The 19,747-nt window shown below is 40.7% G+C and overlaps 1 protein-coding gene across 1 annotated transcript in view; it reads right to left on the bottom strand.

Annotated features, from left to right (window-relative positions):
• The window catches only part of LOC146363088 (dolichyl-diphosphooligosaccharide--protein glycosyltransferase subunit STT3B), a 105,463-nt gene that overhangs the window by 28,768 nt on the left and 56,948 nt on the right, over positions 1-19,747 (bottom strand). The window contains exon 4 of the mRNA XM_084918807.1: positions 6,856-6,921. Coding sequence (XP_084774933.1) covers positions 6,856-6,921 — 66 coding nt within the window. The remainder of the gene's footprint in view (positions 1-6,855; positions 6,922-19,747) is intronic.

Below are 19,747 nucleotides of genomic sequence, written 5' to 3'. Positions count from 1 at the left end.
ACAAAGAACAATGCAACCAGCTGTCTAGTGTAAAATCCTATCTCTAATAGAAAGGCAAAACTCTGCAGTCATAGAACTAGAAGCATTAAAATGGCTCATGCAGGCTACGTTTTCTTCTGCAACAGTGTTGGAACCCCCAAATGAATGTTAAACATCTGGCAACATTCAATCTGTTTTGTTAATTCAAACTGTTCAAACCACTTAACCTCACGTTTCCTCACTAGCTTCAAACAGAAGTAGACATAAACAACTGTTGCAAAAAGCATTTACTTTTATCATCAATTACAATCAGCTAATGGCTCACTCTATATAATGTCAACCAAAACCGTAAAAAAATGCCACTGCAGCGTCTCTGAGCTCGAGGCAATGACTATTACTGCCTTGGATCCTCTGACCAACCAAAACCTGAACAGACTAATTCAACGGATGTAAAATCTTCTTTACTGCTGCTTCACTATTAAATGCAGACACACTGCTGTAAAAAGAAAAACAGACATATATAGATTCAATAAAAGGCTGGCAGTAATACTTTACATGTTAGATGCACCAATAACTTTAAAAGCGCTACTAAAATTATACAGTTTCTGAGGTCTGCTGGGTTTCACAATTGTGGATATGGGGGCCGTAAAACTATGGCCCCAAAAGTGGGGAAGAGAAGAAAAGAAAAAAGAAAAAAACCCATCACTGACAAGTTTTCAGTTGCCTGTACTTGCAAAGGGCAAATGGAAATGGTGAGAGCATTAGACAGAACAGGATGGAGAAAAAGTGAAAGTACACAGTGAAAGCATGTCAGAGCGAGCGAGCGAGCGAGCGGCGGAGGAAAAGTGAAAGCATGTTCGTGCCAGAATGCGAAACCTCGAAAGAGGCCAAGAGAGCAGAGAGGGAGGAATCAGAATAACATATGCAAACTGTTTCACAACAGCTTTTGAGAGAGAGAGATCCCCATTGTACCTGCTAAATGTGCTGAAAAGATCATTCATTACACTTTCACAATCACAGGAAAAATAAGCATGCGTCACGTCTAATTGATAAACAATAATATCCCGCAATGAATAAACAGAGCCAAAGGAAAATTTCTAAATAAGTTCCTCGCAAGTGTAATTATCTTTTGGCAGTCATTCGCATCTGTTCACTCAGATGTTGACAGTCAATTAGTAGCAGGCGGACCGTGACTTATGTGGATGCAAGAGATGACTTCAATTTAAGTATCGTTTTCACTGTTGACACAAGGATGGCTAATCGAGTCCCTGCTGCTGACTGGCTGGGAACTAATTGTAAACATCACAGTAGGAGCACAGTGACACAGGCTAGCTGCTGCACTTGACTCGACCAAATGCAACATGTCTGCTGTGTTTGCCAAACACAACATTATGTACGTGTGCGTCAGTTATGTCCAGCACTCCATTTTGTCACGGTGATGCTACAAAGTCTATTTTGAGCAGCAGGACAGATGTTTACATCCCTGCCCGTCAAGCCAATGACATTACCATCCAGGAAGCACTAGCTCGAACCAATCGCAACATCGTCTCCAGCAAATTGTATAAGCATGACAGAGTCAGGAAAACAGATAATGCAGAGTGGGAGTTTGAATAATGTGGAGGAGTGTTTAATAATCAATATTCCCACACAATATAGAACCAAGACTAACCGATCTCCCTGAAGTATTAAGCAGCTACAGCTATAATAACATGTAGCTCTAAACAGCTCATTAGGACTGCTGCGCTCTCCTGAATGTGCCCCTTTTTAAAGAAAAGGGTAATAAAATAAGTCCATATGTCGCTTGTGTTAATTTAAAAAAATATAATAAATCAAGTATACAACCTCCTTCCATCAGGTTAAACTTTATGAAAACAGGCTGTTTAAAATATTGATCGCTCTGACTAGAACATTATTTAAATGCATTAAATACTCAAAGTTACAACAACACTTTTTTAAAAACTTGCTTTTCCGCTTTGGGTATAAGAGAATCAGGCCACAAGCGTGGAAGCTGAAGTCTGGAGAAATTCCAATGGCCTAATTGTTATTAACACAAAAAAGTGAGGTCGCTATCATTTGTACTGATACTTTCAGCTGCTTCCTGTGTTTCCCTCGGGGTTGCCACAGTGGATCGATCCACATGCTTCATTTGTCAAAGATTTTACGCTGGATACCCTTCCTGATACATTTTTCCAGACTGGGAGTACACCAGCTTGTCAGGGCCCTTAGGGGGTGGGGGTCTCCCGTCCCAGAATCGATCTGTGGACGAAATGAGCACATTTTTGTCTTACAGCTGTAGAAAATGAAAGGTTTAAGAGTTTCTGTACCAAATGAGCTGTAACGCAGGGCATACTGCAACATGGAGCTAGAAATAGATTTCCATGCTTGACATCCTGAGAAATTAGCACCAAGCTCAATATATTTTTAATCAAGACTTCTCTCTGAGACTACACTTGAGGATAATGATGCTTTGAGCTAAATGGTACAATAAGCACAATAACAGTGACTATGCTTCCATGTTTAAAGGTAAAATTCACTAAATAGCTTTAAATACATCACAAAACAGCAGAAATTTTTTTTTTTTTTAAACTGATAATGTCAGGTGACGAATTGCAATTAAGTCCACGGATTTGCACCATGGATTTGTCTAATGTCCATGATAAAAGACAATCCTGTGTGAAAGAGCAGGAACAAGCTCCATTCGAAATTATAGCTCTAAACGACAGTCCAGCCCGAGCCACAGGGTAACAGCAGAGGGCAGGAATCAGAAAATGTTTGGAGCCAAGTCTTTTAGCCGTTATCGCTCTCTGCATTTCATAGCTGGCTTATCTGATGACCACAGGGCCACTCTGAAAAGGCTATAGAGAACACAGCACGCAACACAGAGAAGGGCTTTACTCTGAATGGGTGTGTGCACGATGTGTGGACATCCATTTGTACACAAGTGTTTGCAGGCTACGTGCCCTCAATAGGAACCACTGATTATTTACAAAAAAAAAAAAAGAGGAGGAGGAAATAAATGTTTGAATTTTTGTGTGTGTGAGACAAAATAAGTTGCTGGGATAGTGGCAGACCAACCAATAAGGCAATGACTGAACAAGTACAATCTTTTAAACACACCTAAAGACACTTTTGTTCTATAGGACTGCACTGAATACCATTTTTTGGCCCTTTGGAGGTAATCAACGATAATTAAAAATAGGGTTGGGCAATATTCTGCATCATCCCATCGTCCTGCTGTCTCTCAGTGACTTTGCTACTAACAATTACCAGCCCCAGTGGGTAGCTAAGATAGTATTGTTCCCCCTCCATAATGCATACTGTGGGGCCCACACACACAAGACACGCTAGCATATTCACTCCACAGCGCTCCAAGTTCGTACTGGTGAACGACAGAGAGAAACACACCAGGGAGTTCAGTTCTCACTTCCCGCATGAAGGGAAAGAACGTATGCAATGCCAGTGGGAGAGACTGATTCACATATGATGAGTCAACCTACTGTAATTCATGTCTACAAGATATCTAATTAATTATATTGATAATTTGGTATACATCAGCTTTTTCTCCCAGTTTTCCTTCGTTGAGAATGGCTTCTTGTGTTTTTGATGCTTGAATGATTTTAGTCAGTGTTTTGGCTTAAACACAAACCAAAGAAATACACATGTGCTCATCTGAAAATGATCAGGTATGAATGAAAAAGCAGCTAATGCCCAAAGGAAAACATCAAAACCTTCAGAAAACCTAGAGAACTTTCACTCAAGACTAACCTCAAAATGCCAAGCAAGTCTGGCTGACTGGAAGCAAAATATAAAGAGGAGGGACAGCTATACACCTTTGCACAGTAATGTAATCTTTCAATTTTCTGTCATTTGGAGATGATGGATCAGTGTAACAGCTCATCACTTTCAAATAGAAGAATAAAATAATGCAAGAGGACTATAAAGTCGCTAAATGTACTGACAATGCAGTGAACTGACATAATCCAAAACTCAGGTACAGCCCTAGCATTCAGGACAAGAAATAAATACCTGATTAAGTGAAGGAGCTGCAGACATGCCCTGAAATTACAGGCTTCTTTACTATAGGAGGGTTTAAAAGTAAGAATAAGCCAGTGCTTCTGGATTTAACAAGCAGACAGCGCAGCTGATGCATGCATTTGTTTTTGCTCTCTACAGCTTTTCCCTCCTTTACTCCAGCCTCACCGCTGGAGGGTTGAAAGGAGGATTTTGCACAGCTGCCAGAAAGGTTCCTGTGGCTCCCGTCCATCAGTCTTTCCAACTGCTCAGATCCTCTTCTTAATCTCATCCTTCTCTGCCCCCTCTCTTCTGATTATACCAACATTTAGGCAGGGGATTTCACCCTCTGTCTCCATATATGCCTTGAAAATGACACATTCAATTAAGCCCCAGGGGAAAACAGAGTTTTGGCTATTTCCTGATTAAACTGACAGCATCACATGATATAGTGGGTTAAAGATAAATAAATAAAGGCGGGTTAGCCAGTGTTTGTAGTTGTTTGTGTGCAATATCAAAATGAGAAAGCGGGTGCTGTTAGGAGCTTGGTGTTGTTGGAGATGTACAAACCTAGTGTCATCTGCAGAGGGAGGTTAGTTGCAGACACAGTACAGAGAAACATTGTGGAGAGAGAGAGAGAGAGAGAGAGCAGGTGTGAAGGAGAGGAAGTAGTAATAAGGAGAAAGAAGCATGGAGACACAGTGTTCCCTTCCATCTAGAACATCGCAATGTTTTCTCCTTGTGCTGTCTTATCATTCTGTATTTGTCACCATCTTTTTGCCCCCTGCTTATTTCTCCATCCCTTTGTCTCTATTCTCTCTTCTATTCACCCTTCCACTACTCTTCTCTGTAGTCCTATCTGTCCACACACCCACTGGACAGAGTCTGATCGATGAAGCTGGATTTTGGTAATCTGTTTCATTTGACATCTCTCCCACTGATGGCCACAGAGATTTAGTCTGGAATGAGCCAGAAGCCCGAGATTTCACAGGCACTCGTGACCGTGACACACACACCAAGAAAAACAATGCAAACGATCTGTCCCTGACGCACTGTGCTTGGACCGTCTTTTTATCTAATCCCTGTCATCAACTCCCTGGATGAGCTTGTGCCCGGATTCATAAATAAGGCAGAAAACACCGGATAAACCGTCCCTCCAAGTTTCCATGCAACACCATGTGACTGCTAGATTGGAGTGGCTGTCCACTCAATGCTACCATCTCTGCTCCTCTCTTTTTTTTTTAAATTATGGCCCAGTTCTGAATTAGAACGAACACACACACACACGCACACACACACACATACACACATAGTGGAGTATGCCAAGAAAGACAGGCTAGTTCTATGAACCAAAGGCAAAGGACCTTCTGTGTTTTGAACAGTTCAATTCAGCACGCATTTAAATATAGTATTCAAGTATCTTAGAAATCGCAGACAAGAGCCGCAGGTAGCACTTTACAGACGTCAGCTGCAGTGTAAGAAAATTATTCCACAGCAGGGAGAAAGTCTGGCCGTCAGGATGAAGCACTTCCTACAGCATGACAACATAATGTCTCCTCAGAATCCACCGGTACCAGCGCATTCTAGCGCAACTATTGTGAAATGTTCTATTAGGAAGTTGCTTCATATATAATATAGACTCATGAAATACTAGGTACACCTTTCAGGTACGCAGTTGGACTCCCTTTTGCCTTCACAGCTGCCTTAATTCTTTGTAGCACAGGTTCAACAAGTTGCTGGAAACATTCCTCAGCCTCTGGTCTCCATTGATATGAAAACATTACACAGTTTCTGCAGATTTGTCTGCAAATCACATCAGTGATGCAAATCTACGATTGCACCACATCATCCCAAAGGTCTTCTACTGGATAGAGATCTAGTGACTGTGGAGGCAATTTGAGCATGTTCAAGAAATCTGTTGGAGATGATTCAAGCTTTGTGATGTTATCCTGTTGAAAGCAGCTATCAGATGATGTACACTGTGGTCATGAACGAATGAACGTGGCCAGCAACAATATTCAGGTATTTAAACAATTGTATACTTTGGTTGTAACGAATGGCTATGTGAGTTACTGTTGCTATCCTATCAGCTTGAAGCAGTCAGGTCATTCCCCTCTGACCTCTGGCATCAACAAGGCATTTTCGCCCAGAATAAATGTCTTGCCGCTCACTGGATATTTGCTCTTTTTCAGGCCATTCTCTGTAAACCCTACAAATGGTTGTGTGGGGGAGAATCCCAGCAGATCAGCAGTTTCTTAAATACTCAGACTACTTGTTTCAAAGTCACTTAAATTTTCAACTCCAAGTTCAAACTGCATCAGTATCCTGCCCATGTCTACATGCCTAAATACACACGCCATGTGATTGAGTAATTAGATATTTAACAGGCAGTGGAACACGTGTACCTAACAAATTTGCTGCTGCATACATGTTAGTTTACATTTTTGAAGGACTGAAGCACAAAAATTGGAATGATGGGTGATTTTATGATCGTGATTTTATGGCAGTCATGCAAAAAAAATCCAATAGTAATAAATAGCAAGATAAGAAATAGAAATTGTTTGTCAAGAGTCGCTATTAAGAAGCCTGGAACCAGAACTGATAATCTTAATTACACTAGGCTCCAATTACTTTTATTATCGACTACACTGTATGGTCGTTAGAAGACAGGAAGTACGCCGGTTACAATGACTTCGAGACAATGCATTATGCATTTTATTCACTATAAAATGAAAAAAACAGACTAAAGAGGGTTAGCATAAATCAGTTAAGTGACCGGTTTTGCAGGTTTAAATTAGACAGAACCCTACTTGTTGCTGTTAAAGTTACCCATTGTGTTTGAGTTTGTATGCAAAAAATTCTTACCATGTAGAAATAGGACAGACAACAGCCAATGGTCCAGAATACGGAGCCCGTCTTCACCGATTTGACCTAAGAGGACAAACAGAGAGCAGAAAACAATTCAAGCCTCAAAGCAGTTTTTTGACCATGTATAATTCAACATAAAAAAGGATATGTATACCTTCTGTGATAATGACATTCGGCACTATTCAGAATACACCAGAAAAATATGATATATGGGCATGGAGTGCAGACCGCCCTATGCCCTGCTGGTTTACTTTATTTGCTTTATTCATTGCTGAAACACCATCAAATCAGAAGCTTGTGTAAAAAAAAAAAAAAAAAAAAGAGCTTAGTACACTTAGTATGGCTGAAAGTGCTAAAAATACATAACTTTTAATCCTTGAAAGAAGTTTAATAATCACAGCGCAATGATCATAGCTGATATGGAACAGCCAGCTGCCGTCAGAGAGATAAGGCTGGTTCAGAGTAGACCAGAGGCAACATCTTGTAAACAAGCTCTTCTTCCGAGCCACGGGGTGACACAGAAAGTAAGAGTACACATTAACATTAAAAAAAAAAAAGTACACACACACAGACAGCATCTTCACAACAGAAATGCATTCAACAGTGACCTTTAAAATGATCAATCTCAGAGAGACTACCAGGGAGGAACGGCAGTGTGCGATGTTGTCAAGAAGCTTTATCGTAGCCAGTAGGGCTGCCACAAATGATTATTTTGATAGTCACCGATTATTTTTGCGATTAGTCGACTAATCAAATCCATTGTACGTAAAACGTACAGCTTATTGCACCAGCAGCATCTGCTCTTATATAACTATCATTAGCTTACAGCTTTAAGTGTTTAAGGTCTGTGCTAACTAAAAATAAAGACAAGATGATAGTTTATTAAATTTTAATGAAATTTGCAGATTGTTTCGGTGAAGTTTAATAAACTCCTTGCTATCTAAAATATAACAGGACACCGGAGTAAATTCTCGAGCATCTCACACTTCTGATAATCAGCTGTCTGCTTGACGTTTATTCAGCTGTGTAAAAACTATAACTTTAATCTCAGCCAAACCGATTTACTCAGGAACAAATAAAATACTAAAAAAAAAGCCAAACAATAACATATTTAAGTTATCTAAGTGACTTATATATGTTTAACCTGAGTAGCGAAAGACGGCGGTGGGTTTGGAAACGATTTGCCGGGAGTCCGGTGTTCTCACGGGCTCTAGTGAGCCTTGCCCCCGGCTAGGTATCGAGCTAGTGGGTAACAGACGTCTCCGAAAACGTCGGAGCGCTTTTGAAAATATGCGGTGTCTTGATAAACTGAGCAGATATTTGAGGTTTACACAGCTACATTCTCACCTGAAAATATGTTAAACGTTTATTTTGTGACCCAGAAAGAATAATAAGAGTAATATTAAAACTAACTAGCTGCCGCCATTATTGGAAACTGAGCTGGGCTGCGCTATGAATTCTGGGACACAGCTACTTCTTCTTCGGGGTTTCTTCTGTTTCAGTCCGTTATTACACTCTTAAATCCTACTACTTATTCCTGCGTCTTTTGGGATCTTACAAAGCTTCAAACGAAGCATCAACTATTAAATCAGTCGTCGTAATCGTGACTAGTCAACTAATCGTGGCAGCCCTAGTAGCCAGCAACGCGTAAGATAAGCTGAAAATGGGGGAAATCAATAACTGCCAGACCAAGGTGGTCTCACCTCCTCAAGCTAGCCAGCCCATTGGTCAGCCAATCAACCCAAATGCAAAAAATTAACAGTCCTCCAGCAGTTCTTTACTTGGCAGATGGGGCAGGCTGCTGTATCTGATTATGAATCTCATCCATTAGAAGATAGATCTTAGCTTTGTTTGTGGGAAAAGTGACAATATTTTAAAGCCTGGTGGCGCAGTTTGGCTTGGCATGACAGAACAAATTAAGATGAGATCTTCTGCACTATGAGAGATGAGACAGATTTAATATTACATGCCCTGATCATTGATTTAATCCCACCACAAGCCCATTTATCTTTTTTTTTTTTTTTTTTTTTTTTTTTAAACCCACAACCCGGTAATAACCACGGCCCAATTACACTGTTTTTTGGCAAGCTCATTGGGTCTATAATTTAAGTCAAGTCAAGAGAGACTTTGTATAAAAAGCACTTTAAGCAGCAAAGAGCGACACACTTTTTTTTTTTTTTTTTTTTTTTAAATCAGTGTGACACACAAGCCAGTAAAAAAAAAAGTACAGGATTAAAATGATCACTTGTTTTTATACTCATACTCCACTTCAAAGATTAATCATCTATCAAAACAATTCTGGAAGAACTAAAGATGAACTTTATGGAAGTAAGTGGGTTGTTGTGTTGTCACAGTAAAGCTGCTCTTTTCTTTGTGTAGTGAGCTAGCATAAGCATTTAACAGTGTCACAGATGTGTAGTTATTCGAGTACTTTCTAAGATAACATGACAAAGTATGCTCAAATCATCCAGGTAAAGAAATCCCCAAAACTTGATTCTGTTCATCTGGAGTTATTTTGAAAGTTCAGTTAGCTCCAGTCCTTTCATCTTCTCCCTTTTCTAGCATCTTGGACTCCAGTTGGCATTGATACCCTTTCTTCTGCCCTGGAGCTCCACAAAGAGCTGGAGGGCAGCTCCAACCAGAACCTGCAGCAAATGCTAACATGCCAGACTTGCTGAGGCTGCAGAGCACAAGAAGGATACTGCCACACAGCTGCAGGTCGATTTCTTTTGCCATAATGAAGCAGCCGTTACTGATAATTCTCAATATTTTACATATCAAAGTATTTTGCAAATCAAATATTTGCTGATAAAGGACTTTTAAATACAGCTGTTGAACTGTATTCTGTTATATTAGGCTTTTAGTTACTAATTTATGCAAATGTTAAAAAAAAAAAAAAAAAACTAGCACACACTGCCAAAGGCAGAACCACCACAACACTAATCTTGTAAATGGCTCTATGCTGAGTCTACGTTTCTTTGTTTCTGAATGAAAACAAGCATTGTAGCAGAAAAGAATGGCAGTAGTTACTGTATAAGCTGCTGTACTCTCCTCAGAAAACATTCTCCTTCGGGTCAGGGCCAAGGCTAGCATGTAGCCTTTTGCTGTAAATGTATGTATAAAATTGTGTTCAACTGGTGCCTCTCCCCCCCCTCTATTGCACTCCCTTTGAGAAGACAAACGTTACACCGTGTGATACGAGTCCAGCTAATTAAATGGATACTGAGAAAAAGAATGAAATTCCTGTTATAGCCATCTGTGGAGAGGACATGGGAGTCAGAACAAGAGAGGGCGACTGTGCAACCGTGTGCTGCTGTTCAAATTGGCATCTTAGCCACGCTGGGACTCTAGTGTGTGTGAAGGATTCAATTATAGATTATGTGAGGGTGTGTATGTTTTAGGTTTGGGAAAGGCGGGTGTAAACAGAGATTAAACAAGTGGTGTTGAATGGGTTAGCAGGAGATGAAATGAAGGAGTCTGTTAATGAAGATTGGGTAGGACTGGAGGGAACCGCTCCGAGTTTCCACCACAGAGTGGAGAAGACAGGAGTAAACAGAAATTGAAGAAAGGAATCAGCAAATAAAATAGAGGAAGAGGAAGTAAGGTGAGCAGAACAAGGAAGAGGTGAGAAAAAGCAGAACAAAGCAAGAGCTCAACAATGCCAGGGACAAAGAAAGACAAAGACAATTAAAGGGAGACAAGATGGAAGCAAGACGGAGGAGGAGGAAAGGAAAATGTAAGAGACAAATGTGGGTAAATGAGACTGATAATGGGAAGCAGTGGTGCATGGCCAGAATGATTGTTTTTCGAGGCCCTTGCCAAATAGATTGGAGGACTGAATTGTACTAGGTGAGTGCAGAGGGATTTCTCCCCCCCCGATAGCACTGCTCTGTTGATAACACGTCACCTTAAGAGGTGAGGGGTGCCACGAGGAACACCTGCCTTTCTTGAAGATGTATCATCCACACACACAAGATGACAAAAGACCTTTATAATGATGCAGAGACAAACAGATGTCCCCATCGCAACCTAATACAAAAGCTGAGGTACAACAAATGGTTATGGAAGAGTTTTTGGACCAGTCTCGGAAAGTTAGAAGGTGACATCATGATTTGGCAAAGGCTCTTTAAACAGTGACTCATTGTTTTCATTCTTATTGTTAAAAACTTTTTCTTATAATTTAATTCAGGAAAGACCGATCTGAGGAGCATTATTTAAGATGGTAGAGCAGTATGCAATAATGCAATATGTCTGTGGAGGTTCTCAGTCATCCAGAAATCCAGTTGTCTCCTTGAAAAGACAGTCGGATTTCTTTACGTTTGTAAAGAAGTTTCGCCTCTCATCCAAGATGTTTTTTTCCTCTTCTAATTGACGTAGAGCCACAGGTATTTAAACCCTAGTGGGTGATGTCCCCTTGGAGGTGGGTGCTGAGGGTTGTTGACTTCTTATCAAGTTCCCAATGGTCCCAGTGATGTAAATTTTATCATGAGACATTTAGCATGAGGGTCTGTGCGGACATGTGCGTTCCCGCGTGTTTTTATTTTTTCACCCAAGTGGTGTACTTCAAATAAGTATAACAGGAATGACTTCTTGGCCAGTGGCTCTCCAGCTGTCCATTTCCACAACATACTATAATTCATATAGAGTGAACTTTCTCTCCCTGGTGTTGTAGGGTCCTGGTTTCCCCATGTTGGTATTCTAGAGGGTGGTGGGAGTCAAAGAACAGGTACTGATCTGTGTGTGGACTTCCTATAAACTTCAGAGACTTCGATCCATCTCAATAAGCACAGCCCAGTCCATGAACGGTAACCTATTTTCTCTTTGTATCCTTCCTGGTGAACAGTGGTGGTGACTTATGACACCACCTGTCAGCCACCAACAGTGCAGTCTTGAGATCCCTCACCACCGGTCAGGTGATTTGACCCACAGCTTTGGTGATTAATCAATATCATTTGTTCCCGTTAGACCAGCTCTAAGGGGACAGCCCCCCCACTAGTGGTTAAATACCTGGGGGATGACTCATTATTTGTTCTACACCTGCAGAGTATTCTTGGATGAGAAGAGAAGCTTCTTTATAAACCAAAAAGTCCATCTGCCTTCTTTTTAAGCACTTAAAAATGCCATAATGCAGTTCATCCAGATTCAGTGCAGAGCCACAGCTCACCTCAAGCTCACCTCTTACAAATATTCACTCGACTGCAGCTCTCTGCTGAGTTTGCAGTCTTTTCTGCTAAACTCATGTCAGCTAAACTTTTCTTTTTTCATCTTTTTTCTTTGCCATTTCATTTCAGTATTTATTAGCAAGTCAAATGATTTCTCAAAGATGTCATTTTTTACAGCCCCATATGAGCTGATAAAATCATTGTCATTTGTTCTTTGTTTTTAGTCATTTAATCTAGCTCTGGACGGTAAGGCCAAAAGTTTGTGTCAAAAAAAGATTCTGGTGGTTTTACAGTATATCAGAATTGTTACTACTACAATACTGTTCTTGGATAAGAAGGTCTTTACATAGGGAGCTCTAGTAGCCCTTTTCCTGAGAATATATTTTAAAAAATTGTCAACATTAAAAAAAGTACACAAAATTACACAACCATACAAATGATCACACATCTGACATAAGGAGGCTATTCGTTAACAGGCTGCTTTTCACTTGTTGCCACTGTTTTTAAAGTCAACATATGGCTCGTTAGTGTTAATGCTTTTATACTGGAGCTGTGTGACGCAGCTAAGAAACACATTTGGATGTGTTTTTTCCAAACTTTGTGGCACAAATTATTTTGTCATTGGGGGGGGGAAACACCTGTTACCGTTGAGTAGCATATTATCTTGTGTGTGAGGAGCTGCCAAAGCCGCTGGCTGCAGTCAAAATCCAGCACAAAAGCAGAGGAAGCAGGAATGAAGCAAAAAACATTGTCTTGGTTGTTTTTACTGATAAACTTCCAAACAGCCGACACAGCTCCTCTTTTGGTCACCAGTTATTTTTATGTTATCTTCAAGTTTAATTTCCATCTGTCTTTGCTGAATGTACTGACAGAGTGCAGAGTGATAACTATTGCACTAACTGGCTAGCTAGCATTACTCAGCTTGCCAGTTGGAGGAATCATTTTTTTTTAACTGTTTAACTTTTAATACTACAAATGTATTTATTTATTTATTTATTCATGTCACTAATTATTTTGTGCCATGATATTCGTTGAATGTAAAACGTGCCTATAACTTCTAGGTTGGAAAAATTAAGCCAATGAGCGAGCGCCTTATACCTGCATCCTATATGAAGGCCGCTGAAAGGCAATAGTTGTGGATGCAAAAAAGACTTTAAAAAGATGCAAAAAGATTTATTTTGTGACATATTGATTCAGATTACTGGTAAGATAAAGTTATTGATCTCAACAAAGGACAATTAATTTGTAGTTTATCCACCCAGTACGTTACTTAATTACTCCCTAACAACTGTAATGTTATACTATGTATAACATAATTTGATTACTTTTGCTTTTGCTCGTAAAATGACCTGTAGTGCACTCATAATTACCATTTATCTACAAAAACCTTAAGGCTATAGTCCCTAAAGCATTCGCTATTCTAATGAGGACACATGAGGATCTTTCTCTTAGTATTTATGTATGAACACAAAGCCAACAGCACAAAGCAAAGATGCAAACCAGCACAAAGAGACCTTAAAGCGATCGCCAGAGTGATCCTACTTAAAAATATCAACCGGTAGAAACGGAGGCTTCAGGCTGACTGCTCGTCATTTGAGCGCCTAGTTCTCTCCTATCTCAAGACCCTCACGGCCCCCCTCCTGGACCCCCTGCAGTTTGCATACAGAGCCAACAGGTCTGTAGATGACACCATCAACATGGCCCTACACTTCATCCTGCAGCATCTGGACTCCCCAGGAACCTACGCCAGGATCCTGTTTGTGGACTTCAGCTCTGCCTTCAACACCATCCTTCTAGACCATCTCCAAGGCAAGCTTTCCCAGATGAATGTGCCTGATCCCATCTGCCGGTGGATCACTGACTTCCTGACGGACAGGAAGCAGCATGTGAGGCTGGGAAAGAATGTCTCGGACTCCCGGACCATCAGCACCGGCTCCCCTCAGGGCTGTGTTCTTTCTCCTCTGCTCTTCTCCCTGTATACCAACTGCTGCACCTCCACCCACCAGTCTGTCAAGCTAATCAAGTTTGCAGATGACACCACCGTTATTGGACTCATCTCGGACGGGGATGAGTCTGCCTACAGGAGGGAGGTTGAACGTCTGGTGTCCTGGTGCAGCCACAACAACCTGGTGCTGAATGCCCAGAAGACAGTGGAGATTATTGTGGACTTCAGGAAGCACACAGCTCCACTCCCCCCCATCATCCTGACTGACACCCCCATCACCTCTGTGGACTCATTCCGCTTCCTGGGTACCACCATCACCCAGGACCTGAAGTGGGAGCCCACCATCACCTCCGTCATTAAGAAAGCCCAGCAGAGGATGTACTTCCTGAGGCAGCTGAAGAAATTCAACCTGCCAACACGGACGATGATGCAATTCTACACTGCAATCATCGAGTCCATCCTCACCTCCTCCATCACCGTGTGGTACGCTGGAGCCACTATCAGGGACAAACAGAGACTGCAGCGTGTTGTGCGCTCTGCTGAGAAGGTGATTGGCTGCAGACTCCCATCTCTGCAGGACCTGTACACCTCCAGGACACTGGGGCGTGCAGCTCGGATCTCAGCTGACCCTTCTCACCCTGGACACAGTCTGTTTGACCTGCTCCCCTCAGGCAGGAGGCTCCGGTCCATTCGCACCAGAACCTCTCGCCATAAGAACAGTTTCTTCCCCTCTGCTGTTGGACACATGAACAATAACCGTATGACTGTTCCCACCACTAACACATGACCCTACACTGTGTTCACTGCATCATTCCATGTTTGGCACTGATCACCACCTGCACTCATGTATATATCATGTATATATCTATCTACTTAGCACTTTTAATTCTTATTCTTATTTTCATGTCTATTTAAGCGTAATTTATGACAGTATGTTTGCACTGAAGCACCGCAGCAATTTCCTAATGTTGTAAACCTGCTCAACATTTGGCAATAAAACCCTCTCTGATTCTGATTCACTGATTTAGTTATCTGTTGAAGGTCTGCTGAGCTGGGGTCTGCATTCAAAGAGCCAAAGTTGTGTTAGCAGTCGAATGCAGTTCTGTCCTGGATGCAATTTGCACTTTACCATAGTGCTGCTGTCCTTTTGAGCAATAAAATATAAATAAAATGTCCATATCCCTGCTGTAGACAGAAGACTGCGCCTCCATTTTCCTCTTCCACCAGACGAACTGAAATCTACTGATTGTTGCGCCAGTACAAATGGAATGCATACACTGACTAACAATTCCAAGGAATTGAACTCTTGGGAATTGAGAACAGATTCCCATCTCTAATGAGGTCGACAAATAAATAGCAATAAACAACAAAATTCTTAAAAATAAGTAGATATGTGAACAACAAAGAACAATTAAAACAAGGTAATCTAAATAACCCTAGTCTTAGGCAATGAAGTATCTATTTGTTCTACACTGGGGTAAAATGTAGCAGCGACCTGAGCGCAACCTTCCTGAACATAAATAACAAAACATGGTCAAGATGTTTTTGCCATTTTTTAAAACACCTTTCTGCTCCACCGTCATGACTTTGGAGCATGCATTAACAATGCTACTGAGGGAGAACAAATAACAAGATGATCAAAGAAAGTCTTAAAAGTATTAAATATGACAGGAAAAATAAAAACAAAACGCACAGTACTGCGCAGGTCGAGGAATTAACCTCTTACCCCTAAGATGGCACTATGACGCAGCTATTCAACATTTATCTTGTGCCAGTTTATTCCTGTGGAATTCAAAGAATTTCACATTTTTCATGCATTGAGATTGTCTCACCGTTGGCTCCACTTTCTCATAGGGGCACACTGTTTGTGGGTGTTGGGTTTTTTTATTTATTTATGTTTTCAAACGGACTAAGACAGGGAGACAGATAACCACCAGACACTTTACAATCACCAGTCAACTTCACAAGCAGGTCTTCAGACAGGTTAGAACCTATACACTTCTTGATGTTTAGCGATGTGTTCAACACATCATGCCACCTAACTATGTTTTATTGTCTAACTCATGTAACCGATCTTAGGCTACGTTCACACTGCAGGCGAAAGCGCATCAAATCCGACTTTTTTGACCCTATGCGACCCATATCCGATCATGCTATGACTGTGTGAACGGGACAAATCCGATATTTTCAAATCCGATCTGGGTCACTTTCGTATGTGGTCCTGAATCCGATGCATATCCGATGTTTTAGAAAGCGACTGCTGTGTGAACGGTCATGTCGCATTAAATCAGTCTTTTACGTCACTGACACAAGACAGACGCCAATTATCAGCGCCGGAGAAGACATCGCGAACGCTTCCTGGCCATCCAGCGTAGATGTCAGTGAAACTGTTGGGAAGACAACGTGAACATTTTATTTGTATTGTATAATCTGCAAATTCTGACAGAAATCTGCAACTATCCTTTGAAGCACCGCTCCTCTAAAACAGCAATAAGGATAATTATTAGGTTATTTACATTATTATGTAAATAACAAAATAACTTAAAGCAAAAATTGGGAAACGTAAGGTCCGAAGTCTTTATATTAAGAGCCATCAGTCAAACAATATTGTTTGCTCTGGGTCTAAACAGAGCGCGTTGTGTGTGACGTCTTCTTTTGCGCATGCGGGCCGCTTTGAGCGTTCACACTGGAGCGCGTTTGCTGTCGCATTTTATTTGTAGTGTGAACAAGCAGACAAAAAAAAAAAAAAAATCGTATTTGATCAAAAAAATCGGAATTGAGCATTAAGACCTGCAGTGTGAACGTAGCCTAACTACACTATGAGGTAAGGTTGGAAGGTTAGTTAGTGCGCCACTCTCCCCTACTTTAGCACATAGTTGGACTAATTTATATAGTGTTATATTACTCTTACTTAGATACAGGCGCTGGGGATCAAGCTACCACCAAATTATTGGGGAGGGGGACTTGGTTAATTTCAGAAAACTAAAGTTGACGTCTACGTGGTCCAAAAGACCATTAGAAATATTCAAGTCTTCGAATATTATTATATTATAACAGTATTTATCATAACAGCCACCATCTAGGAATTTTCAAATGGCTAAAAGCTTTAACAAAAAATTAATCACAAAAGAGTTTATGACTCAGATCTCCTGTGAATGACTTCCCTGTAATGGTAAACTCTGCGGCACTATATAGCTTGGTTATACTGTGTTCCCCAACAGGTCCCTGAGGTCATGTGATCGGGGCTTGCTGGTTGTCCATCATACGAGGCTGAAAACGAAAGGTAACTGTGGCCCCCAGACTCTGGAACTCTCTCCCTTTGAGCTTGAGATCTGTGGACTCAGTGGTCTCTTAAAAAAAAAAAAAAAAAAGCTAAAAACTCGTTTTTAAACTTGCTTTTAGTTCATTTTGTTCTATGTTTTAGCTTCTGTGAAGCACTTTGTGATTTTCATCTTGAAAGGTGCTATACAAATAAAATTTTACCTTACTTTTTACTTACTTTACTTTCAAAATGGAGGATTACTGGTTTCACATGTGGTTTCATAACCCCTGCTCGTCACATATTTTCCTTCTTGTTTTTAAAAAGCGAAACAGCCAAAGGTTAAACGCCAATCTCAAAGATTCAAAACACAACTTTAAAAAAAAAAAAAAAAGATGACATCCTGGTAACCGTGTCCATCTTTTAAACCATCTATGCTTGCAGCTTGGAAAAGCCCCAGGGGACCTTTTTTGTTTTTCCCCATTCACTGGCATTAGATTTTTAAAGCACCATCACATTATGCATGACAACAGTATAATATGAGGATCTACCGCACGGTTCAAATTTAATCTCTTCTGACTTTTGAGAAAATGTTATGAGTGTGGTGTTATATGCTGGTGCCAAAAAACCATAGCCTGCATTCAGACCTTACATTACAGAAAAGAAAGAAATGCCAGTAACCTGCTGTATCTCTAAAATACACATGAAAGCCTGTACACATGTGTGCATACACATCCCAAATATGTTTGGTTTACCAACACTCACTGCATGTTTGAGGATGTAAACGCTCCCAGTGTTTGCAACAATCATCAGTTCAGTTTCACTCTGCTGAGCCGGTACAAACAGAGACAGCTAGGGCTGTTGTATTGGGATTTAAATTGTAGGCACAACAGCAGAGCTCAGGCAGCCACCTGGACACTAAACTGTAGGAGCATTGCCAGATCAGTGACAGCGAGCGAGTTCAAAAAAGGGCCACAGAGCTGTCCGCAAGCACGCTCCAGTATAGTGACCCATACTACCTTGAAACCGCATGGACAGATTCATCCATACATGATTTGACAAAGTGACATAAACTTGGATGGCTAAATCCACGGCTGGATAAAAGCTCCCTTCAAAGCCTGCGGCAACTTCCCTGCCAGGCTCCTTACACTGTGACACACGGCACTGAGTCACGGTGTGATGAAATACCTGCATCGCTACATCTACCTGGATAAAAGCCTCCACGGCTCAAGATGTTTTTCCACTTGAGTATAACACAAACCTTGAAGGTAAAAATTAAAAACTGCATAAATAGACAATGTCCTACCATTAGTGCTGAAGATTAGCTGTGGCATGCTCAGTGAAAGCACTTTTCTCATCACTAATTGAACTGGCCTTGTATGAGGATGGTTACAAGCACCAGTTTCATTAGCCCTTCTAACGCTAGGTTTCGGTACTATTCAGCAAATAAATCACACGATGAAAGGAAAAAAAGCTCCATGTTTGTAATAACATAAAAAGATAATACAATTTCAAAAAATGCTTCAAATTTAAGTCTGCTTTCATTGGATGCCTGTTGCCTTTTGCAGTTGAGGTCTGTGAAAAAGTCTGAATAAATCAAACAGTAAACACGAAGAGACAATCAAAAAAAAAAAAGCAAAAAAAAGCAAAAGTTGAATAGTTCTCTCTTGCAGTTAAGACCAGATGCTTCTAAAACTCAACATGCAAACAATGACATGAAAAGAAAAGGAAAAAAAAAGAAAAAACACCACAAAAACATGGGCCTATATTACACTCCACTGCAAACACAGACAGCTGAATACCCAACAGCTCAGCAGGCATTCCCATTATACTTCTTTGAGGTCCACCATCTGGGATGCACGAGTTGCAGACGACAAAGATTTCATCATTCAAACTTTAGTAGACGCACGGTATTCAAGGTGGACACGGAATTCAAAGTGGCTTCCAGATGTCATTTTAACATTTGTTCAAACTGTTCTGAAATTAGTGCTGGCTGGCATGACCAAACATCTTGCAGAATATAAAAAGGAAATCTACATTTAAACTCCATTAAGGTAATATATATTTGGCACAAGGCTACAGAGTTAGGCCCCTAACAAGCTGTCTGCTCTGCTTTTAGATTACCCGTAATGGCACCTTTTCTCACCACTAATTTTAAAGAAAGTCACCATCTGCCTCATTGGTGTGAATATAACAACCTCAATTCTGACTTATTCGCCCAAACTTTGTGGCACAAATGGTTCTGCCATCAGGAGAATACAGGCGTTCTACAGCACTGAGTGGAGAACAATGCAATGCATATTTAAAGCACATGGAAATTGCTTGCTTGGAAATTATGAATGGCAGATCCAGCAACTTTACCTGAAATGTTCTTATTTCTGTTTAGGACCTGCAAAAGCTGATTATGTTGAAGGTATGCAGTCCGTCCACATGAATTTATTCAAGCTCATGTAAAGAGATTGTAAATCAAGCAGGGTGCTACTCATAAGCTTAATAACCCTTACTGTTCAATCTGTCAAAATA

This window comes from Perissodus microlepis, chromosome 22 (assembly GCF_051167445.1).
Source record: "Perissodus microlepis isolate ML-2025 ecotype Zambia chromosome 22, ASM5116744v1, whole genome shotgun sequence".
Lineage (NCBI taxonomy): Eukaryota > Metazoa > Chordata > Actinopteri > Cichliformes > Cichlidae > Perissodus > Perissodus microlepis.
This window is presented reverse-complemented; position numbering and strand designations above follow the sequence as displayed.